Here is a 21,993-nt window from a genome sequence, read left to right as displayed (position 1 = left end):
CAACACTATACTACCAAGCTACATACAACCAAATCACCATTCTCGAATGCCACCGTCCGGTCCGTAAAACTCCTTTGGAAGCCATGGTTCCGTCTCAGCACTGATTCTCCTGACCATGGCCTCATCAATTTCAATCCCTAACCCAACACCAGATGGTGCTTTCACATAACCCTCATTAATATCAAAGACGGACTTATCCACTAGATAGCTATTCAAGTCAATATCCCCCGCTTCCACATTATAATGCATTCCCAATGACATTTCCTGGATAACAAAATTGGGCGTAGACAAAGCAACCTGAATCGACGCCGCCAGCGCGATGGGTCCCAACGGACAATGTGGTGCAATTGCCACATCGTAAGTCTCAGCCATAGTAGCGATCCGCTTCGTCTCTGAAATACCACCGGCATGCGCAATATCCGGCTGCAAGACATCCACAGAAGCGTCTTCCAAAAACCTCTTCGCATCCCACCGCGTATACAACCGTTCTCCAAATGCAATAGGGATCGTTGTCAGATCGGAAAGTTGCTTGAGCGCTTCGGGGTGTTCACAAAGTAGTGGTTCCTCAATGAACAATGGCCGGTATGGCTCCAATGCTTTTGCCAGCTGCTTAGCCATAGGCTTGTGTAGGCGACCGTGGAAATCCAATCCTGCGTCGAGACCCAATGCCTTGACCTGCTTTAGTCGCTCAACGCAAGAGTCCACGGCTGAGGGTGAATCTAGCCAATTGACATCTTCCGTTGCGTTCATCTTGACACACTTGAGTCCTTGGGCGATGCGCGCTTTCCTATCACAAGCTTAGTATACACCGGTGTCTGCGCGGGAGGAAACATAATGCATACGCTGCGACTTCCACATCACTGGGCCGGTCACCTCCGATCCACGCATAAACCTGAACCTTCTGCCTCACTTTCCCCCCAAGCAGTTGATAAACTGGTACACCAAGCACACGGCCCTTCAAATCCCAGAGCGCAATATCTATTCCCGAAAGTGCAGACATGAACACAGGTCCACCGCGGTAGAAACCCAGTCGCCAGGCTGTCTGCCAAATATGCTCAATATCACTGTCATAGATTAGCGCCTTCTATCGAGGACAAACCCAGAATATTGAACGTAAAATGGGACATACTCAGCTTCATAACCTACTAGCCTCGCAATGAGCTCATCCAAAGCTCCCTCCACAGCTTGTGTATGGCCTTCCAAAGTACCCTCACCCCAGCCGAATCGGCCCTGTTCGTCGGTGACCTTGACGAAAAGCCAGCGAGGCTTAACACGGAAGTATTCAATTGACTTGATTTTGGCCATTTCTGGTTTCCTTGCGAGATAGATTAATGATTGTGACTACTGTATCGTCATTTCTGTAGAGATATATATACAATCGGCTAGATGGTGTACATACTGCATACTTCCCCGCGTGGGGGTCGCTAGAAAGTCCGGGGAGTGAGGAGCTCTCATGCCCTGACATCCCACGTTCTACATACGGAGCTCTATTCGTGGAGAAATACGGGGAAGCTCAATGCTCCCCTCAATACACACTATTGGCAAATGACGAACCCAGATTGGTCGATTCAATAACAGCTTCGTTACAAGATGATTCGGAAAACCCCCCAAAGCTATCGGAAACAAGTCCGACACATAAATCCCAGCCCTAAGAACCAGCCAGTAAAGCAAACGGATAAGCCAAAACAACCACCAAACAACCCAAAACACCCCTAAACCTAGTAAACATATCTAAAATTCAAATTCTCCTTATCTGTCAAATCACTAAACGCCGTCCGATCCATCTCCCACTGCCTCGCCTCCTCGCCCTGCCCACCAGGTCCAATGCCCTGCAACCGATCCCGTCTTCGATTCTCCCAAGCCAGCGCCGTCCGCAACACAATCACCAGCAAGATCTCCACAAAATGGGACACAATCATCGACCATATACCCAGCGGATACCGCGGCGCCTGCGCCTCTTTATAGAAGAACGGGCCGGCGATGTTCCCCGCACAAACACCGATGAAGATCATCGCGTTCGTGACGACTTTCTTCGTGTGGCCGGCGATGTTGGCTGTGAGGATGGAGAGGATGAGTACGAAAGATGCGTTGTAGGATCCGGTTAGGTAGTAGCAGATGAGACGCCCGACTTTGTTTGATTCGGGGAGGTAGCAGAGCCCAAAGGAGCCAGCGAGGTTGGGGAGGAGGAAGAGGATCGTTACGTAGCAGCGGTTGTTTTGGGGGAGGCGGTCGTTTAGCCAGATGCTGAAGAGGATCATGAGGGCTATGAAGGCGCCGTAGGGGATTTGCATTAGGGTTGTTACCACTGTATTTGGTTTCCCCATATAGTCAGCATTAATATCGGTAGCAGTAGCAGTAGCAGGATTCAACCAGGTAAAAGATGGATTAGAGACATTGCACAGCATACAAGTAGAAAACCCAAATCCCTTCAAAATCAACGTCCCGAAATTCGAAATACCCCCGTTGGGGATATTCCCCGATAATCCCAGGAGGAGGAATACCCAGACCTTCCAGTCCAGGAAAGCCTCGTATATCTGCGCAGGCTTGAGTGTCTTATTCTCGACACCGGTCTGGTTTTCTCGCAGTCGTTCAACAGTGAGACGTTTCTCGCGGGGTGATAGGTACCGCGTTGTCACCGGGGAGTCGGGCAGGAAGATGACTATCAGGATACCCCAGAGAGAGCACAGGGCTCCGATAATCAGGAACTCGTATTTCCAGGAGGAGAGGGCGCCTTTGATGTGTCCGATGCCGTAGCCGAGGAGGCCGCCGAGGGCGATACCGAAGCCGTTGGCGGTATACCAGAGTCCGATTCGGATGGGCTGTTGACGGCGGGTGTACCACATGCTTGTGATGAGCATGAAGGCAGGGTCACTGGGCTGTTAGCTCTTTGTTTCTAAGGTGGGTCTGGGGTTATTGGTATGCACCTGCATGCTTCTGCGGCGCCGGAGATTACACGGAGCACGGCCAGTTGGACGAAATTCTTTGCGGCCGCTGTGGATATTAGTAGGGGACACGTATTGGCGTGTTAAAGGAGGAACATACCTTGGAGCATGAGGAAGAATCCCCAGAGGAAGATGTTTGCACCTAGGTACTTGCCCACGGGGAACTTCTGCATCAGGAAGTTGGTGGGAAAGGCCCAGACCTATAGTAGTATGGGGTTAGCTTGTGTATCTGGAGACCATCGAGACATGCTGGTGCGACGGGGTTCCTTGCAGCTAAGTTCTTCATGGGCGTCTAAAAGTTGATGGAGAGGATAATAGCATATCGTACCAGAAAACCAAAATAGAACACACTCGATAACCACGAGTATTGCTCCCCCGACAGCCCCAGATCTTCATTGATGCCAAAAATGGCCGCGTATGAAAGAGTAGTTTTGTCAATCTAAAACCGTTAGAAATTTACACAACAGAATGAAGGAAGGACTCACGTAGTAAAATGCATAGCAAACAGCCAGAAAGGGCAAAATCATAAAATCAATCTTGCGAACAAGTCGCTTCAGCTCCCCTGGGTCGACATCTTCGTGCAGCTCATCGAAATTCTCAAAGAGAGCTAAGGCAGTATCGCCATTTTGAATCTTACCAGGCTGTCCAGGGATTGCCTCGACGTGCATCGCCGAGGGTTTGATCCCATGGCCAGCTGGTTGTGGAGGAGCTGGGGTTGGCTGCTCTGCAGTCATTGCTATGTTCTATGGTGTCCGAATCTGTTGCCTCTACGGAGTTCAAGTCTGTATGAGGGACATCGGACTTTATTCTTCCCCACCTGCTGCTAAAAAGCTCTATAGTGCTAGTAGACGCTGATCTACCGACAGTGACGTTTAGTCCCCATCGTTGAGCCAAGTACGTGGGGGTGTCTCGGACGGTGGAACCTGGGGAAGTGGGCTGTTCTCCGCATTATGGCCGTGGGGAAGCCTTAATTTAACATAGTAGGTTGCCTTTTTCTCGACCCTGGTCTGCTATATTCCGTGAGGAATGCGTGGGGGTTTGTTTTGGCGTGCTGGCAGTGGATGCTTTTATCATGCTTCTCTGGTTTGTTGGAATGTAACGTAGCTTAGCTGACTTAGTGTACGTTTGGTGGTACTATGAAGAGCTGATGTCCAAGTCATACCTTAAAATGGATAAAACAATGGTTGAGTCAATATCAAACTTGCCTGGGTGTAGTTGTATGTTGAAGTTGTTGTACCTAACTACGATCTTCAGAAAAGTAATTAAGTGCCGAACTATATATTCCTTGACAATCTCGGTTTGCTATATCTAGGACGTCCGTTCCACGCTCAACAAAATAACCAGAAACTCATATATACTATAACCGTCTACAAAGAAGCCCTCACACGACCATCCACAGCCCGTATCAGCGCATGAATCATATCCAAAACCGGCGTCTCCATCCCAAACTCCTTCGACTTCTTCGCTGGAAATCCCAGAATAACATCCACCTCCATGGGCCTACCATTCTTATAATCCGTCTGCATGCTACTCCCAACACCCGGCAACGAGTTAATCCTGTCCATCAACTCATCAACAAGCCCATACTCTAACGGCACACCACATCTGCGACCAACATCGATGACCTCCCGCATCAAACGGCGTGTTAAGGGAGTCGCATCCGTACTGGAATGGAGCCAAGATTGCGTATCGAGCAAGGTCAAAGTAGTGAGAGGGTTCCAAGCCGCATTCCAAACGACTTTCTCCCAGCGCTGGCGCTGCATATCCTCCAGGACCTGGAACTTGGTCCCACCTTCCTCTAACAGCGAAGCGAATGTGTTCAATCGAGTCCGCTCAAGTGTTTCATCCACCGATGCATTGAGGAATAGGCCGATCTGCATATCTTCTGATTTGGTGTGTTTGACCGTTCCTGGTGATGTTTGCGTCGCTCCTACCCAAGTCTTTTATTCGTAAGTACCATATACCGAGCGTTTCGTTGGAGAGAAGCATACCACACATGTGATGATGGAGGACATGGGAAATGTGTTCCGAAATGGTTCCTCATTGCCAACGCCGTTTTGGATGATCACAATGGTTGTTTTTTCGTTAATGGCTGGCTGCAGTCGGGTTACCACTGCTTCTTGGTCGATGGCTTTATGTGCGCAGACGACGTAGTCAAATGGACCGGATACTTCATCGAGGGATTTGATGACTAGGCCTGTTAGTCCTTTTTGCGTATGCATGTACACATGGGCTAGATTACCGTTGTGAGGGCGGAATCTGTGCTGCCCATGGTTTCCGCTGTCGAGGAAGATACCCTACAGAGATGAAACTATCAGTAACGGTTTATGCCCGATTAATCTAACATTTGACTGATCATTATACATACGTTTTCCTTAACGGCATCGTAGTTTGACCGCGCTACTACTGTTAGACGGACTCGGTCATTGCGGGTTAAGATGAAGGCATAGAAGGAGCCAATGCTATCATGAACTGTCAGTAGAGCAGCATAGATAGAAAAGAATGAGACTCTTACGCTCCTAGGCCGTAGAGAAGAATATCAATTTGGTTGCTCATCGTTAATGGAGTTCAGTAAAGCGTGTCTTGAGCTGGTATATGGCAACGAAACGTTGAAATGGTGATAGACATACACATAAGTTAAAGAAGTCCCATGCGGGGTTCGGGGGAAGACCGATGGCGGGCGTGGGGGTGATTTACCAATGCTAAGGATGCGGATTACTAGTGTTGTCATGAATGTAAAGAATTCTTTCAATATAGAACAAACATTGTTAGTTGATTGTTTTGTACGAGCCCTTGGAACCTGAGGTAGTATGATGTGTTGCTATACTCTGGTAGACTACAACTTCACAGACCCAACCACGTCTCTCTCTAATCTAGCAGTATTTAAAAGATGCGGTCCCAGCTCCTTTAGATTCGTAACTCCCAGAAAGACCATATTAGACTCTATCTCTTGTCGTAGAATCTCAACGGCTCGCCGAACCCCCTGTTCACCATATCCTGCCGCAAGGCTATACAACGTAGGCCGACCTAACCCTACGGCGGTCGCTCCTAAAGCTATTGCTTTCAACACATCGGTGCCTCGTCTAATGCCGCCGTCAATGAAGATTTGCATTTTGCTCTCAATGAGAAACGGGGCATATCGCCGAATCTCAAGAAGAGTGAGGAGGGGTGCCTGGGCGCTGTTATCGATTAGTAGTTGTCTTCAACAATGTACATTCTTGAAATTTCGACATACGTATCTTGTGATCGTCCTCCATGGTTGGATAGAACAATCCCCTGCACTCCGTAGTGATATGCTTGTACCGCATCCTCAACACATTGAATCCCCTTGATGACTATAGGTAGTTTGGTGAGGCCCCGCAACCACAAAAGAATATCCCAATCGATAAATGGGGAAATAAAGTTGGCCATTGTTTTGGCAACGCCTTGCCCTTTTCTAGACGGGTCATCCCTCGCCTGATAGACAATGTGTTAGTCGAATACGGTCTTCCCTGAATAGTAATTGTCGTACCTCAACCTGAAGATTAAATCGTTCATCCATCTCCCTCTTTCCTACAACAGGAGAGTCAACCGTGATCCAGATGGCACTGGCACCAGCTCGTTCCGCACGCCGAACCACATCTTCAGACTTCGTGATGTCACGGTTAACATATAGCTGCTGAAAGATAGGTTGCTCTGGGCTCGTTCGCGCATCCATAACACTCTCAATAACATTATTGGCCCCATTGGCAAGCACTTGTGCCAATCCTTCTTTCCCAGCTGCGGCTGCTAGGGCGCGTTCTCCATCGGGATGGGCGAGCTTTGCAATGCCAACAGCGCTCATGTAGACTGGCAATGAAACTTGCTTGCCCAGAATAGTAGTCGTTGTAACTACAGTCGGAATGCTGCGAAGGATGCGCGGCCGAAGAGAGACTTTCTGGAATGCCTTGAAGTTTTGTCGCTTGCTAATCTCGCCCTCGGCTCCGGAGGCGTAATAAGCCCAAGCATTAGGGGGAAGGTGTTTCTCGGCGACAATTTCGAAATCATGAAGATTAAGCAAGCTGCTTAGCGGAGGAGGCAGGCTTGCATCCTTGTTTGGTATCTTAGTTTCGTTGATGTCGTTCGACTTCACTAGAGTACCCGGCTCAATGTGTCCGCGAAGAGCTGAAGGGGCCAAAGACTGTGTTAGGATCTCTTGCTCATGTACCGAGTCGAAGTCCTCTGTAGCATCCTTCCCAGCGCAGCGCAGGATGACATTGGGACCTCCGGGGTGAGAGTCCACAAAATCTACAAAGCATTAGAACCAGAGATAATCCTTATTGAGGTTGAATTTGGAAGCCAACCAGTCACATCATAAACGGAGCCATGGATTGCAACCCAGCAAGATGCTTTGCTATTGTGTCCCTCTACTTCAGCGCGAGTCAACCGCATCTTTCACTCTTGTTTCTCAAAGGCATGGAATATCGGATCAACAGGCCTACAAGTCATCGCCGTTTTAGACCAGGAAGGCTGCTTCAATATCCGATATGAGCCCCCGGAAAAGTGACGTGGGGTGCGACGTGGGGGTTGTTTTACTACAAGGAAGTATGGAACTGGTGAATGTACCTTCGAATATATTGATTTTCCATAAATCAGGTTGGAGAACCAAGCTTTCCCCGCATTCTTATCACCTGCCAGCTCACTATGCTCTTTTCGACTAGTATACATGCAGACTATTGATCTGCGTGCTATTGCCTTTGAAGGGCCTATACAAATTCATGATCAAACGGAAATAGAAGGATTCATCAAGGGTTGGGATACAATTTTGCGGTCTGCTAACAACCAAAACAACTGGTATCACAATGATCACAAAAGGGAAGTTCATTTATAGCAAATTAGATATAAGAGTCCATTTCTCGTCACACAAAAGCCAGGAACTCGCCATGTCTTACAACTCAATCAAGCTCTCTTCAACTGCGGGTCGAGATGGTGGTGGCTGTTGGTAATGTGTTGGAGGGGCAGTTCCACCTGCCGGAGAGGCGTCATTGGCAGGATACGCACCATGATACACCGGTTGCCCCTGGGGGTACGTAGCGGCTGGATGCGTTGGTGGAGGTTGTTGTTGGTAGTAATAAGACTGGGCTGCTGGGTCGGTGGGCTGGCGGTGAAGTGCAGGCTGGCTTCCGGGCTGCATAGGGTGAGACTCTGACAGTTGTAGATATGCCATTTTCTCAGCTGACGGTGGCTGTTCCGGTACGCTCGGTGCTGGAACGTTGGAATGTGCAGCTGGTTGGTACAAGGAATCGCGCCGTGTCACAGGCGACGGCATATAAGAGGGGTCCACCTCGCTTTGTCGGGGAGATTGATAAGGGTTCACATCTTGGTCTGGCTGATTGGGGGCTGTATAGAAATGTGTCGGTGCGCCTGGGGCAGGATACGCAGAGGGACTCTGAGGGTAAGGTGTATTGGCGGCTGATATCTGGGGAGACGCAGCCTGTGTGTTTCCATTCCAGGATGTGTTTTGCGGCATAGCCTGAGGGGGCTGTGAGTACATGCTGGGGCTCATGGTGCCGCCGCGCATTCCAGCTCTATCGAGTCCTTCCCCCTCCGGTTGCTGCTGGGTATAAGGGGTCCCAGAAATTGGTGGCTTTTCCGCGCTTGGATTCCCATAGTAGAAGTTCTCAACTCCACTCTTCCCTTCGGGAGCATGCGGCGGCATCGAGGGGTACACATTAGGATACCGCGGGCCGCTAGGGACGGTCCCATATCCCAGTGAATGCTGCGAATATGCACTTGAGAGACGCTCCTCCAGCATGCGATCGTAATACCGGACAACCGTCGATAGTTTAGAATGAAGATCAAGTAGAGTGTCTATACGTTCATGGTTAATACCATCATTCTCAAAACCTAAATAGGAACATACCATGTTTGCTCATAGTCTCACCATAGCTCCGAGCCAATTTTGGTCGAAGGGTGCCGATGCTCTCATACAACTCCTGAATCTGAGGCTCGCGTAGAATAGTACCGGGTGGCTGGTGTTGTAGTCGGTCAACGAGAGTGGCAAAGAGGTGGATATTCTCCACTTCCACAGGGCTTAGCTCATAAGGATTCTTGGGTAACGATGTCGTGCCAGGTGCATCTCGAGATGTGGAAGGTTCAGTAGTAGGGGTGTTTTTCAGAGCGGCTGCGTGCTTTTGCTTATGCTGTTCCATATCGCGTAGGGATGCCTCAATAGCGGCCTTTAAGTCTGCATCCTCCTCCTCTTCGATCCTGGATTGGCTAGAAGCCCGAGGCGGCTCTTGGGCAACCTTCGGCTGTGGGACGTAACCAGTAGATCCTTTACCCTGCGCCTCCTCTAAACTCATCTGCAAAGCCCGACGTAGGTCATCATCAAAACCGCCCTCCGCTCGCGCCGTACGCGGTTCCATTACGCTAGACTTTGTGATAGAGTTATTCTTGAAGGCGGATCGGTCCGACAATCCAGAGGATGTGAATGGTTTCGAGGTCAGTTTTGCGTAGCACCCATCATCAACACGCACAGGCTGTAATATTCCCAGGTGAGGTAGAGGAAGGTTTTTGCTGGAACATTGAGCGTCGAAGACGTTACCACAGTTCCGGCAGTGGTGCTTGCGATTCATGAAACTGAACGGCGTACGGCAGCGCATACAGACGTCTGAGTCAATCCATTCCGGGGGCTCCATACAGCGTCTAATGTTAGTAAATCCAAGGTCGCTGTAGCTGAAGAACAGGTTACACTTACCGCGCTACTCTCAAGCATACTCCCGCTGATTTGGGTCTTTGGTGGAAATCGGAAACCCTCATCTTGTAACTTGCGATATGTTTCTCCGACATAACTTAGGTCCATACGGCCCTGAGCCGCCATCGCCCAGTCCTGTATCAATTCTAACATTTTCTCTTTCACCTCCGTGTTAAGCGGAGAACCCTCCGCTTTCAGAAGGGAGACGAGGTTGTCCATGAACTCGCGAGAAGCGATTTCGGCGAGGAAATGTGTTCCGCCATTCTTAACGCAAGTATCTGTCAACTACAGTATAGAATATATCAGTACACATTGGAAAGCGAATGAGCGCTTCCGAGTTAGTGGCGGGGAACTGACCTTCAATGTCGCTAACTGAACATTCGGGTTTTTATTTTCCAGTCGTCGTTTCAGAGACCTCATCGCATCTTTAGGTTGAACACTCTTTGACCGAATGAGGTCTGAAACCTCTAAGTTGAGGGCAATATCCTCCCTAGTGTAGTGGTTAGAACCGGGATTCGATCGACTTTGCCATTCGACAATGAATCCTAGGGATGAGAAAACATCGTGCGTAAACATACAAAGAAGATGAGGTGGCCTTCTCCACCTGATCATCAATGGGAGAGGATGAGGAAAACCAGCCCGCCATGGCGACGGTATTGTTATCAGAAGGGCGCGATTGGTAGTCGAAGGATGGTCCAGCGACGAATAGTTATGACGTTGGGTAGCGGCGTTAAATGACGGGGAAATGTGGGAATCGTGACCGTAGACTATGTGCTGCGAAGGCGACAGGATAAAACTGATTTCTCTCGGCGTTCGAGGAAGTGTTCTAAAGAAATACCAGGTCTGGGAGGGGAAGAGAGGGAGGAGTTGATACAAGCTCCAGGCAGATCCATCGATACCTATCGACTGAGGTACCAACTTGCCTAACGGAGTAAGTGACGGCTAAGCTTCGTTAGGTAAGGCCTGCGCTGACTCAACTCTTAAGCATACGCATGTGGCGTCATAGTTGTGGGCGGTGAGTATCGATACCGTTATTGTGCCGCCTTATCCTTCTTATCCTTCTGATGTTGTCAGGTGTAACTTACAGTTTTTACCCCAGAAACATCCCGCAATCTGTCTGCCTTCCTACTGAGGATCTCGTTCTCCTTTATACCTAATCCTCAGCCGTCCAGTTTTCTTTGATATCTCATACATTCTTTCACGTCTCATCCTTTCCTTCGTTTTGTGCCTAACGTTCCCCGATAATTGCCCAAACGTGTCTCAGAGCCAGTTACCGCCTCCAAAGACCGACTGATTCCTCGACGCTTCCCCGCCGAGCTTTTCGAAGCGCTCTTGGTTATGTATAGTATCGATTGAAATGCTTTTACCAACCGTTGTATAATGTCCTCAGATGCAGCCGCTTTGCCCTCTCCACCGGGTTTTGCGCCGTGGGAAAATATCGGCCACCCTGGGGGCCAAATTAGCAGACCAGATTCGCTTTCGAGCAGCAACCATGCCACTCCAGCCGGTTATCAATCTCCACGATTTTCTAATATAAAGGACCTTCAAGACGAAGCAGCGGCCCTGGATGTGAATGAGGATTCTTCAGTATGCTACCCCACCCAAGATTCCGTGAAACACCCAGGCAAGATTGCTAACTCTCTACAGCTCAACCTCCTTCTCAACAGAGCCCAAGACGCAATAGAAAATGCTAGGAGATTTGCTGATAACGACCAACCGGACAAAGCTTACGTTCAGTACCTTCGGGCTTCCGAGATCACTATCAACATCATACCTCACCACCCAGATTATCGAACGACTGCCAGCCAGCGCTCAGATTGGTACAAGCAGTTCGCAAATTTAATGATGGTATGGATCCCAGTCGTGTTTATTCAATTGGTTACAGCAATCTTTGGTTCGCATTGTTCCACGCGCTTTTGATTGACCGCAAGATCATAGGCTGTGCGGACAAAGCAAGGGACTATGGACGATATCAAGCAACAAATCTTGGAAGACAATCTCAGAAGCAATGTACAGCCTACGACTGTAACCGAACATAATTATTCAAGACCTGCTTCAGAGCTAATACCTGCTGGTACGCTTCGAAGCCTCAGTCCAAGAGGTCGTCAAACCGAACAAGGTGATAAGTCAACACGAATGCCTAGCCCGTCGGAGTTTCAGCGGTCGTTGGGTTTACAAGAGAGACCGAATAGATACTCGGCGCCTGCAGAAGATATGTTGGCCCAGCGGTTCGCCAAACTAAGAGCATCACCGCCCGCTACGAATGACTCGTTCTCAACAATTAAAGGTCAAAATACTACGCAGAGCCATAATGGCGATATTCCTAGACGGCCGTTGTCTTATATGCCTCAAGGGTCGCCGTATAGCCCCAACCTTGCTTCACCCTCGCGGCGGCCTCTAGGACCCCGAAGCATGGGGCCATCACATAATGGTCCGGTCCTGCCTCCCAAAGTCCCCCTCGATACGTCGCTTCCTCGTGCACCAGATCCAGCTTATAGTCCAATCTGGACAGTCCCATCTCAGCCGCCTTCAAACCCGCCTAGGACCTCAACCGAAATCTCCCGTCCAGTCAACCCCCGATACTCCCATCTCGCTAATTCACCCCGGGGCAGCCCAAGTCGTAATGGCTTCGACGACAATCCTTATAGGTCACGGACCCCGAATGGAATTCACCAGTTGAAAGAAGACAGAAGTAACACTGCCGATTTGCCACACAGCACTGCCATCAGCGCCCAAGACCTACTCGACTATCTCCGAAGATATAACGTGTTATTGATCGACGTGCGCCCCCGGGATCAGTACGATAGTGGACATGTGTACGCGAAATCAATCATCTGCATCGAACCAGTGGCCCTGAAAGAAAACGTATCGGCGGAGGAGCTTGAGGAGCGTTTAGTAGTGTCGCCTGAGCATGAACAGTCTCTATTCGAGAAACGGAACGAATTTGACATGATAGTCTACTATGACCAGTCCACCGATTCAGTCAGCTACCTCGCCGGATCCCCTGTTGGAACAACAGCGCCACATCTTAGGGCTCTCTATGATACACTATATGAATTTAATGCCTATAAACCTTTGAAGGACGGTCGTCCTCCGGCTCTTTTGCTGGGTGGCCTTGATGCATGGATCGATCTCCTTGGGCAACAATCCCTTGCCACATCCTCCACAGCTACTGTGCTAGGTTCGCTCCAGAAAAAGCGCCCAGTCGCGAGACCCGGCCGACCTCTTGGGAGAGTTCCTACTATGGTGAGCGCTAATTCTAGCTTGGAAGTGAGGAAGAGACGGCTACGCGAATATAAACCCTTGAATCCAGACGAGCTCACCGCATGGATGGAAAAGTCAAAGAACGAAGAAATTGACACCACGACATATATCGAAGAGGAGCCAATGGCCGAGGAGCCCGAGGGACAAGAGACAAATGAGCCTCCTACGCCATTCGTGCATACCTATGAAGACTTCCTACGGCGCTTCCCGGAGCCCCATGCTATCCAAGAATCAATGGTGACGCCACATGCCCGGCCACCAGTACCGCCTATGCCTAACTATGCTGCTCCTGTCCCTGTTGCTCCCTCCCGACCTCCACCTGCGGTTCCACGGCCAAGTTATAGCGGTGTTACCGATGGCCGGCAAATCCAGCCTACATTGGCGCGGCAGAATTCTGCTACCAAGACTGCCCTCTACACTCCAAGTTCAATATATCGCGCAAAGTTGCCGAGAACTGGTCTTGCTAATTTTGGTGTAACTTGCTATATGAACTCAACAATACAATGCTTGAATGCGACGATGATGTTGAGTAGATTTTTTGTTGATAACAGATTTCGATACTATGTGCAGAAGAACTGGAAAGGCTCACAGGGAGTCATGCCGGGGCTTTTTGCCAATCTCATAAGGTCCTTGTGGAAGGGTGATGTGGAAGTCATTGTTCCTACTTCGTTCCGAAACTTCTGCGGAAGGCTAAACCAGGAATGGGCCATCGATCGACAGCAGGATGCCAAAGAATTCTTTGACTTCACTGTTGATTGTCTACACGAGGATTTAAACATTAATTGGCAGAGAAGCCCATTGAGGCCGCTGACATTTGAAGAGGAGATGCAGCGGGAGAGGATGCCTGTTGCCAAAGTCTCAAAGATTGAATGGGATCGGTACTGTCACCGAGAAGAGTCCTTCATTTCTTCGCTTTTTGCTGGTCAACATGCTAGCCGGCTCCGTTGTACAACGTGCAAGCGGACATCCACGACGTACGAGGCTTTCTACAGCATTAGCGTTGAAATTCCGTCGTCCGGGACTGGTGATATCTATCAATGTCTGCGCAGCTATTGTAAAGAAGAGATGTTGAGTGGCGACGAGGTGTGGAAGTGTCCTTACTGCAAATGCGAAAGGGTTGCAACGAAGCAGATTATTATCACGCGGGCTCCGCAAATCTTGGTGATTCATTTCAAGAGATTCTCAGCGTCGAAGACACAAACCGCTCGGAAGATTCACACTCCTATTGAATTTCCTTTACATGGTCTGCGGATGGATGATTTTGTTTATTCACCGCCAAGCCCGGAGTCGAATGGTGATCCCAAGGCAACGATGCCACACGATACTACCCTGGCGACTGTACCCCCGTTTACGTACGATGCATATGGTGTGCTACGCCATATTGGGTCGTCTATGAGCAGCGGACATTACATATCTTTGGTGCGAGACGGTGCGCGGCAGTGTTGGCGGAGATTCGATGATGAGCGAACTGTCGATTTCAATCCTCGCGATCTGCGAAACAAAGACCGACTGCAGAACGAACAAGCATACATTGTATTCTATGAGCGCGTTCCCGCGAAATGAGCGATGAGACTTTCCTTCTCTTTTTGGTTTCGGACTGAGAGCATCAGTTCTATATCCCAGTTGGCATTGCCGTTGTTATGGTGGACACGTGATATGAGCATATAACGAGCATTTCCTCTTTACGTTTCACGGCAAGCATGTTGAGCGTGTTGAGCCATTATGAGTCCTTCAGCGAGTTTTTGTTTTGATTGTGGTTGATTTTGGATGCGTCTGTATATAGGTCTCCTTCGGTTGTTGAACGAAGTCATTGAACATGGGAATGACAAGGGCAGTTGTTACACTAGGTTTTATAGATAGCATTAGACCAATTCGAAAGACCCGTGTATGAAAGCATGGTGCCATGGCTGTTTTTAAGCCTTGCTTCACGGTGTGTAGAGTACAGGCAGAGACATATGTGCCGCTTTATTTTGGTCTAGTATCCGTATTGTCTAACCACTCAGATCGACACAATGTGATCAGTGCACCAAATACACATCGTTGTAACAAACCTCCAATGTATGTATGTACGATGGTCCTCAAATAGCAGATTATCATATTGTACAGCTCAAAGACTATCTGCATAGCCGGATCAATCAACATCCAACCCCGACGGAAGATCACATCTACCTAATTCAAAAACCATCTCCGCAGCGGAGAGCGGGGAAGACCATCCATCTCGGGCAAACGAACCCGAGAGCGGTACCCGACAAGCGTGGAGACGGGTGTCCCCCGAGGTTATTGCGGTTATCCTTCGAAGGGCGGCGCTGATACCGGGCAGCGGGTCTTGATAAAGTGATCAAGAACGCGGAATTAGACGTTCTATAACGGCTTCTACGATCAACGGTTCCGCTTGATGAGAAATTCCCTCGAATGTGGCATATACCTAGGTAGCATAGGTTTTCTACCTAGGGCTTTTGCTTCCCATGTGATGAATATCCTTCGTATCTGAATTATAATAGTTCCGCATGTGAAAAAGAAAAACAAGGCACAATACAGTGAACAGGTTTAGATTATGCTAGATGTCATGAAATTTGATCTATGGTGGAACCAAATAGCGAGAAAGCTAGCTGATCCTGTTGATCCTGGATTATTTTAGAAAAGCCATAAGAATGTTCTTTTCAGTACTTGAAGTTGAAATGGGATCGATACGTGGGCAGGGTAATTTCCTGATTGGGGGCTGTAGACCAGAATAGGCAATTTAATCCATAAGCAGATCCCCTCACTCAAACTCGAAAGTAATCGATCGATTAAGTAAGTTCCGAGTCCAGCCCTCAAGGCTTTCAGATCCTCCGCACATGAAGGATTCACTAAGGCGCTTGACTCGGTCTGGTTAGTTTGCACTTGGGCGGTCGGAAACCTAAAGTACCTCTGACTAAGACTCCTAATAAGCCACCGCTCATTGGCGCGCTGACCCATGGTCCCTATCAGGCCACTTGTCGGCGTCGAGATAGGTACCGGGACTACTATGGGTACGGCATACAGGGAACTCCCTAGATGGAAGGAGGGAGTGACCTCAAAACCAGGAATTAGAGATACCGTGGTCAATAATAATCCAGTATACCGAATGGCTAGCCAGAAAGTGCCTCAAGTAGACCTTCCCCGAGGATAAAGCACATAAAGACCTGTGACGGGAGAGATTCACGGCAAGTTAAAAAACAGAGCAAACCAACAAACGGCCTGAGGTACCTGAGGGCCTTAGGCGGAGTCGCTGTCGAATCACGTTAGCCGCAGTCTCCCCCAACTTTCTCTCATCATCTTCCACTCCTCTTCTCTTCTTCTTTTCCCTGAGCGTCAGCCTCGACTTTTCTCCTCCTCCTTTCCTCTCACCGGTCTTCCCATCCTATCAATTCCCGACCTTCCTCGCGGTTTCCCACCCAGCGCTTCTGTCTGTGTTTTAGTTTAGATTTTTGGTAAGTTATACTCTGTCCTTTTTCGCATTCCGACCCTTCGGGCTAGACACATGTAATACATACACGGGGGCGCATGATGAGGAGAACCTCTTCTTCCCTGTTCATGCCGCCATCGATTCCCTGCGCAGTAATTCACCCGGGGCAGGTTCTCGGTACTTCGTTGGTGAACGCTACCACCCCTGGATGATATCTTTTAATCGTCCCGCGAGCCATACTCCTTATCTGTCTATTAATTTCACGCCTATAACCCTAAAAGTGCTATCGCTAACAATTTCCCGTTCCTGCAGTCTTCATACCCCCCCAAACAAGATGTCTGAGAACAAGGAATTCACCTTCCAGGAGGTGTCCGGCCACAACACCAAGAAGGATCTTTACATGGTCATCCACGACAAGGTCTACGACTGCACCTCTTTCGTCGATGAGCACCCGTACGTTCCCGACACTCCCCATCATATGAACCCTCAACCAGTGCGAGTCTCATATCGGTCCATAAACTGACATTGCATATAGCGGTGGTGAGGAAGTCCTGCTCGATGTTGGTGGTCAGGATGCCACTGAGGCTTTCGAGGACGTTGGTCACAGTGACGAGGCTCGCGAGATCCTGGACGGTCTCCTCGTCGGTAACCTCAAGCGCGTGGTATGTTAATGGCTTCACTTAAACAAGGAAACATAAAAAGTCGCCTACCGCTAACCACTTTCGCTTTGCTTAACAGCCCGGCGACCCTGCTCCCCGTTCTCACGCCCAGGCTACTACCAACGCCTCCTCCAACTCCGGCAGCTCTACCGGCCTCGGTGTTGGCCTCTACGCCTTCCTTCTCATCGGTGGTGCCGTCGCTTACGGTGCTTACCAGTACCTGAACGCCGCTTCTGAAGCCCAGTAGAGAAAGGTAGATGACGGGGAACAAGAAAAATAAAAAAGAAATAAAAATAATTAAGAACGAACTTTTCAATACGACCTTGCGTTTTTTTAAACGTACGACCATCTCGGTGTGCTTTCCGTTCGGCATCGGGTGGGTTGCTTGGTGATATCCACTGCAGATACTGCTTTAATTGTTTGTTATCTTGGGATTTGCGAAATCAAGGAAGACCGAAGACTTTTGGAACTGTTATGACAATAACCATTTCGTGCCTCTGCGATGTAGTAGAAGAGGAGGCTCCGATTGCTTCTTTATTTTATCATTTACTTTAAATAATAGATCGCGCTCTATCTTATTAGTCCGGCCTTTTTTTCTTACTCGTGCACAAAGCGGACCAGTCAATGTCCCTACCACAATAACCATATAGAACTACAGTTTAACTTTATGTCTTACAATAGAATTAAGAACAAAAAAGCATATTACTCAGAAATAGGTATATACTCGTGAGAAGAATGGAATGCTTAAGTACAGAATATCCAAGTCGGCGAGTGCCTCCAATGCAAGTAATAAAAGTATATAACACAATTTTTTCACGGACATAAGACACAAGAAGAATAGAATTTTTGGCTTTCTGTTCGCCAGAACCTCATTTCATCACCAATATGTGAAATATTAAGCCTCCGGGCATCACCGGGAGTTACCTTCCAGTCCAGCCCGGACAGCCTCCAGGATCATGTCCTTGGCCTGCTCCAAGCTTTCCTTGTTTCCCTTGACCTCGATCGCTTCACCCTTAGCCTGATCCTTGGGCACATTGATTCGGCAACCAGTCTGCTTACGGATAGCGTTGATCTGGCTACCTCCTTGTCCAACAACGAAGCGGTATGTCTTGGGGTCGGGCAAGATTAGGTAGCCAGTCGCAGACTGTTGCGATGCATTGGCAATGGCCTTTTCAAGAGCCGCCTTCGCCTTCGCCACGTTATCACGATTTCCTGCCAACACCCATGGGATGGTAGCCGGCTGGGTTGGGTCATTGGCTGCAGGGGCGTTTTCAACAACCTTCCATGAGTGAGCATCAGCGGCTTGGTCAGGCTCATCGGTAATCAATGGGAGAGATGAACCGCCGTTGACTGCGCCGCGGGTGTCTTCCGAGGAGGGCTTGGATGGCACTTGCTGGCCAGCATGATCCACGGTCACTTGGTAGTCGTTACGAAGCCGACGGAAGAAAGAGCCATTGTCGGAAATAGCATGATGCAAATGCCGAGGGACCTCCACGGTCTCCCCTTGTTGGTCCTTAAGCATGGAAAGGATGTGCTCCTTGGCCTCTGCAACAGCATTGCTAGGACCCTTGAGTTTGATATCGGAACGTCCAGAGCCTTGCTTAGGGATATCGAGCGTAATGTTGAACTTCGACTCAATACCACGTCGTGTTTCTCCACCGCGTCCAATGAGCAGTCGATGTTGAGTAGAAGGAACTTCGACGTTCGCCGTCACCTGATCTGCGCGTTCTTTCACAAACTCCTCAATGGCGGCAATAATCTTGTCAACGACTTGGCCGTTTCCTTCAAGCTTAATAGTAGTCTCAGCGCTTTCAGGGCGTGGGAACCTGACAATACGGGATGCGCCACCATCAGTAGGTCCACCAGCATCAGCCACAATCTTACGAATGTTCGCACCTGGCCATAATTAGCAATTGAAAGAGGATGAAAATAAATGAGCAAACTTACCACCGCCACCAATCAGGGATTTGTGGTACTTCTTGTCAATGTCAATAGTCTTGGTGACAGTGGCGTCGAATTCGTTAGACCGTTGCTCCAGGATCTTCTTGGCTTCTTCGACTTGCTTCTTCGTTCCTTTAATCTTGATCTGCACCCGACCCGAGGCATCTGGAGTATCATCGGCCCCAGGTACATCAATTCGGGCACCAGTGTCAGCGCGGAGCTTATCCATTTCGCGACCGCGTTGACCGATCAATGATGGGATCTGGCTTTGAGCAACAGACACCGAGCCAGAGTGAGAGTGGTCAACGACCCACTGCAGCAAGCTAAGAAGTTCATCGCGGGTGGCATCGGCACCCTTGCTAGGACCCTTCACAATAACTTCATCAGCACCCTGCTGAGGTCGGCTAGGCCGGGATCCGCCCGCTTCGCTAGATGCTTCGACAGACTGGTCGTCCGCAACAATGGGTGCCGCGCGGGGAAACTGAACTCGGACATGATAACGGTCTTGAAGCCTGTTGACCTGGCTACCCTGCTGACCGATAAGCTCACGGTGGTATTGGGCGGGGATCTTCAAGATATGCGTAGTTTCATCTTCCAGCTTCTTTCCCAAGTTGATGATTCTAGCTTTAGCGGCATCGGCCTTGGCCTTGGGGCCCTTAACCTCAACCTTGCCGTTCTCCACCTTAATATCCACATCAAACTCCTCGCGGAGCTTGTTGATGTTTTCACCCTTTTTACCGATGAGGAAGTTGGCGAATTTCTGAGGGAAGTCAAACGAAGTTGTGTACCCCCTCTCCAGGTCATCTTTCTCTTGCTCGGTAACAAACGCTTGCAACTTTGAGATCAACTCTTCCACGAGACGAGAAGGACCGCGCAGTGCGACCTCGCATTCAGCACCACGGCCACTCGGCTCTGCGACGAGAGCACGAACGGGTATCAAATCCTCACCCTTCGCCTGCTCTTCACGAGCGATGAACTTTCTTACCTTCTCTTGATACTTGGCCGGCACAGTCACAGACTTTGCCACGATATCATTCTGGTCACCCAACACGCTAGAGAGATACTCCTGAGCTTCTTGAAGAGCCTTCTCGAAAGCGGCGAGTTCAGCAGCAGTTGGTCGCTGGCGCGGGACTTCGAACTGGGAAGCCGTAGCTGACGGTCCTTCGTAAACGAGCACTACGTCTGGGCAATCGAGCTCTTCGGGGGTGAGAACATGGACGCCATACTCCTCCTGTAGTTTCGGGATAGCCCGAGACCGAATGTACGGGTGGAAATAGGGGTCAACAGAGATGTGGCGAAGCCTTGCTGGAGGATGAGCATGAACAAGGTTCATAATATCGGACCGCGCCCGAATAGTGTTTTTGCCGTCCCTAGAATAAACCTCCCAAGTGACCGGGCCATCAGAACTTGGGGGAAGTGCGATACGAGCGTCGTACATGCTCTCCAATTCTTTGATGATCTGTCGCTGCCTCAGGTAACGAGTAAGCGCACGCGCATGGGCGTGGGCTCCACTGGGAGCATTCGGATGCTGACGTGACAGATCAATGCTTGCCATTTGCATACTCGTGGCAAGATCCATTGCCCGGTTAATACCATTCTCAATAGAGTCCAATGGACCAGTAATCGTAAGGAATTCGCTGTCATCCGACGCAGGTGGAAGAACGATCGCACAGCCAGTGTCAGCAAGGAACTCATGCAGAGCATCAGCGTTATCACCAAGGATGAATTGATGCTGGCCACGGTTGATAGCAAGTTGACGAAGAGTCAACTGGCGCTGGAGATCAGCAGCAAGCCTCTCAATTTCTGCACGGGCTTCCTGGGCTGCAGCACGCTCTCCGCTGATATGGATGTGCTTTTCAGGGATTGCGACAAACTGAACATGACCCGGATCAGCCTCCTGAGGTGGAGGCTGGCTTTGCCATGTATCATACCGAGGAACATGTACTTGGGCATTAGTGCGCTGCTCGATATCTCTGAGGTTCGCATTGTGCGCTCCTGCAATGAAAGGAAAGAATTCAGGAGGGATAGACTTGAGCCGCAGACTCATGTTCGAAGCTCTCTCCTTCACAATGGCCTCAATTTCCCTTCGAGCCATTTCAGCTGCAACAGCATCGCCTTCAATGAGGACATCAATGGTATCCTCGTCATCCTCGACCTGTCCCGCAGACTCATCGACGCGGGGAACCTGCACACGTGCACCGGTCCGCTGCTGCATATCCTGTACAACAGCACCTTGTCTACCGATGATGTGAGGACGGGCAGAAGTAGGAATTGGGACGCGGACCGATTGCTGAATTCAAAGTTAATCCAGACCGATCAAAAATCATGGGGGTCATTAACATACCTTGGAGCCGACTTGTTGTGCGACCTCCTTCAGAGCTTGTCTGACGGCATCTACTGAGCCCTTACCCTCGAAGATTATAGAGCCACCGGGGCCACCACGCATGTCAACGTTGGCCTTCGACCGCCTCGAGATATCCCGCAAAATATCCCGCAGGGGTTTCTTCAATTGTCCTCGGGGAAGCATCTGGGAGGGCGCTAGTCGGAGCTGCTCGACGTGCTTGCCAGGAAGGCTCATGATGCGGGGGCCTTGTGCTATTTCATGGCCAGTCAGCCATGTCCAAGTGTTCGAAAACGAATGTTGAAAAACTTACCTGCCGGGGAACCACCAGGAATGCCGTTGGCAACGGCGGCGGCCGCTGAAGGACCTCTAGCGCCCCATGCAGATGCAGCAGGCGCTTTGGGCTTTGGACCACTTCCCAAAGCAGGGAATAACTCCTCCGATTGTACATCAAAGGCGGGAGCCTTCTTAGGGGCAGCCTTGGGGGCGGGGACTTCCGTAGGTGCCGGGCTCTGCGCTGGGGCATCCACCTTCTGGTCCTGCACTGAAGACGATGGGGGAGGGTGTTTGAGATCTTCTTCATCCACAACATCCTCCACAGTCGGCTTATGGACCTCATCACGTGCATGCTGTTCCTCTAGCATAGCAGCCCGAGATTTGGGGATTCCGCCGTTAACGTCGGCATTAGACAGATCAGAAGCCAT

General features: G+C 49.8%; 7 protein-coding genes across 7 annotated transcripts; 2 read left to right on the top strand and 5 right to left on the bottom strand.

Annotated features, from left to right (window-relative positions):
- Nucleotides 1-33: 33 nt before the first annotated feature.
- Nucleotides 34-1,305, bottom strand: F9C07_2919 (L-alanine-DL-glutamate epimerase; the record flags this gene model as incomplete). Its single annotated transcript, XM_041289681.1, has 3 exons — nt 34-787; nt 843-1,064; nt 1,130-1,305. 3 exons carry the CDS (start codon nt 1,303-1,305, stop codon nt 34-36), a joined length of 1,152 nt encoding a protein of 383 aa, XP_041142746.1.
- Nucleotides 1,306-1,718: 413 nt separating this feature from the next.
- Nucleotides 1,719-3,676, bottom strand: F9C07_2920 (putative MFS allantoate transporter; the record flags this gene model as incomplete). The annotated part of the gene is made up of 6 exons (XM_071511034.1): nt 1,719-2,305; nt 2,408-2,871; nt 2,925-2,991; nt 3,043-3,142; nt 3,271-3,381; nt 3,428-3,676. 6 exons carry the CDS (start codon nt 3,674-3,676, stop codon nt 1,719-1,721), a joined length of 1,578 nt encoding a protein of 525 aa, XP_071363780.1.
- Nucleotides 3,677-4,309: 633 nt separating this feature from the next.
- F9C07_2198233 (FMN-dependent dehydrogenase-domain-containing protein) lies at nt 4,310-7,352 on the bottom strand (the record flags this gene model as incomplete). The annotated part of the gene is made up of 8 exons (XM_041289672.2): nt 4,310-4,882; nt 4,934-5,133; nt 5,185-5,239; nt 5,311-5,404; nt 5,780-6,121; nt 6,178-6,398; nt 6,454-7,208; nt 7,265-7,352. The coding sequence occupies 8 exons, from the start codon at nt 7,350-7,352 to the stop codon at nt 4,310-4,312; spliced, it is 2,328 nt and encodes a 775-aa protein (XP_041142743.2).
- F9C07_2128757 (vacuolar protein sorting-associated protein 27) lies at nt 5,601-10,743 on the bottom strand. Its single transcript, XM_041289663.2, has 6 exons — nt 10,236-10,743; nt 10,015-10,147; nt 9,661-9,942; nt 8,824-9,595; nt 7,265-8,771; nt 5,601-7,208 (listed from the first exon to the last, which is right to left on the bottom strand). Exons 1-5 carry the CDS (start codon nt 10,301-10,303, stop codon nt 7,849-7,851), a joined length of 2,178 nt encoding a protein of 725 aa, XP_041142742.1. The 5' UTR covers nt 10,304-10,743; the 3' UTR covers nt 5,601-7,208; nt 7,265-7,848.
- Nucleotides 10,744-16,213, top strand: F9C07_2277453 (ubiquitin carbon terminal hydrolase). Its single transcript, XM_071510244.1, has 2 exons — nt 10,744-11,505; nt 11,596-16,213. Exons 1-2 carry the CDS (start codon nt 11,038-11,040, stop codon nt 14,482-14,484), a joined length of 3,357 nt encoding a protein of 1,118 aa, XP_071363779.1. The 5' UTR covers nt 10,744-11,037; the 3' UTR covers nt 14,485-16,213.
- A 44-nt stretch (nt 16,214-16,257) lies between these two features.
- F9C07_2925 (cytochrome b5-like heme/steroid binding domain-containing protein) lies at nt 16,258-17,683 on the top strand. Its single transcript, XM_041289670.2, has 4 exons — nt 16,258-16,373; nt 16,661-16,801; nt 16,884-17,010; nt 17,087-17,683. The coding sequence occupies exons 2-4, from the start codon at nt 16,683-16,685 to the stop codon at nt 17,252-17,254; spliced, it is 414 nt and encodes a 137-aa protein (XP_041142740.1). The 5' UTR covers nt 16,258-16,373; nt 16,661-16,682; the 3' UTR covers nt 17,255-17,683.
- Nucleotides 17,684-17,917: 234 nt separating this feature from the next.
- On the bottom strand, nt 17,918-21,993 carry F9C07_2225733 (vigilin; the record flags this gene model as incomplete). The annotated part of the gene is made up of 4 exons (XM_041289662.1): nt 17,918-18,903; nt 18,955-21,238; nt 21,293-21,543; nt 21,603-21,993. The coding sequence occupies 4 exons, from the start codon at nt 21,991-21,993 to the stop codon at nt 17,918-17,920; spliced, it is 3,912 nt and encodes a 1,303-aa protein (XP_041142739.1).

This window comes from Aspergillus flavus, chromosome 2 (genome assembly GCF_009017415.1).
Source record: "Aspergillus flavus chromosome 2, complete sequence".
In the NCBI taxonomy this organism is placed as follows: domain Eukaryota; kingdom Fungi; phylum Ascomycota; class Eurotiomycetes; order Eurotiales; family Aspergillaceae; genus Aspergillus; species Aspergillus flavus.
This window is presented reverse-complemented; position numbering and strand designations above follow the sequence as displayed.

Bases quoted from the DNA above. Each gene is read 5' to 3' on its own strand.
- F9C07_2128757 (XM_041289663.2), bottom strand. From the start codon at position 10,303: ATGGCGGGCTGGTTTTCCTCATCCTCTCCCATTGATGATCAGGTGGAG. The intron at 9,943-10,014 runs GTCAGTTCCCCG...TCTATACTGTAG, and splicing joins TTCAGTTAGCGACATTGAAG to TTGACAGATACTTGCGTTAA. The intron at 9,596-9,660 runs GTAAGTGTAACC...CGCTGTATGGAG, and splicing joins GTATGCTTGAGAGTAGCGCG to CCCCCGGAATGGATTGACTC.
- F9C07_2925 (XM_041289670.2), top strand. From the start codon at position 16,683: ATGTCTGAGAACAAGGAATTCACCTTCCAGGAGGTGTCCGGCCACAAC. The intron at 16,802-16,883 runs GTACGTTCCCGA...CATTGCATATAG, and splicing joins TCTTTCGTCGATGAGCACCC to CGGTGGTGAGGAAGTCCTGC. The intron at 17,011-17,086 runs GTATGTTAATGG...TTTGCTTAACAG, and splicing joins TCGGTAACCTCAAGCGCGTG to CCCGGCGACCCTGCTCCCCG.
- F9C07_2277453 (XM_071510244.1), top strand. From the start codon at position 11,038: ATGTCCTCAGATGCAGCCGCTTTGCCCTCTCCACCGGGTTTTGCGCCG. The intron at 11,506-11,595 runs GTATGGATCCCA...GCAAGATCATAG, and splicing joins AGTTCGCAAATTTAATGATG to GCTGTGCGGACAAAGCAAGG.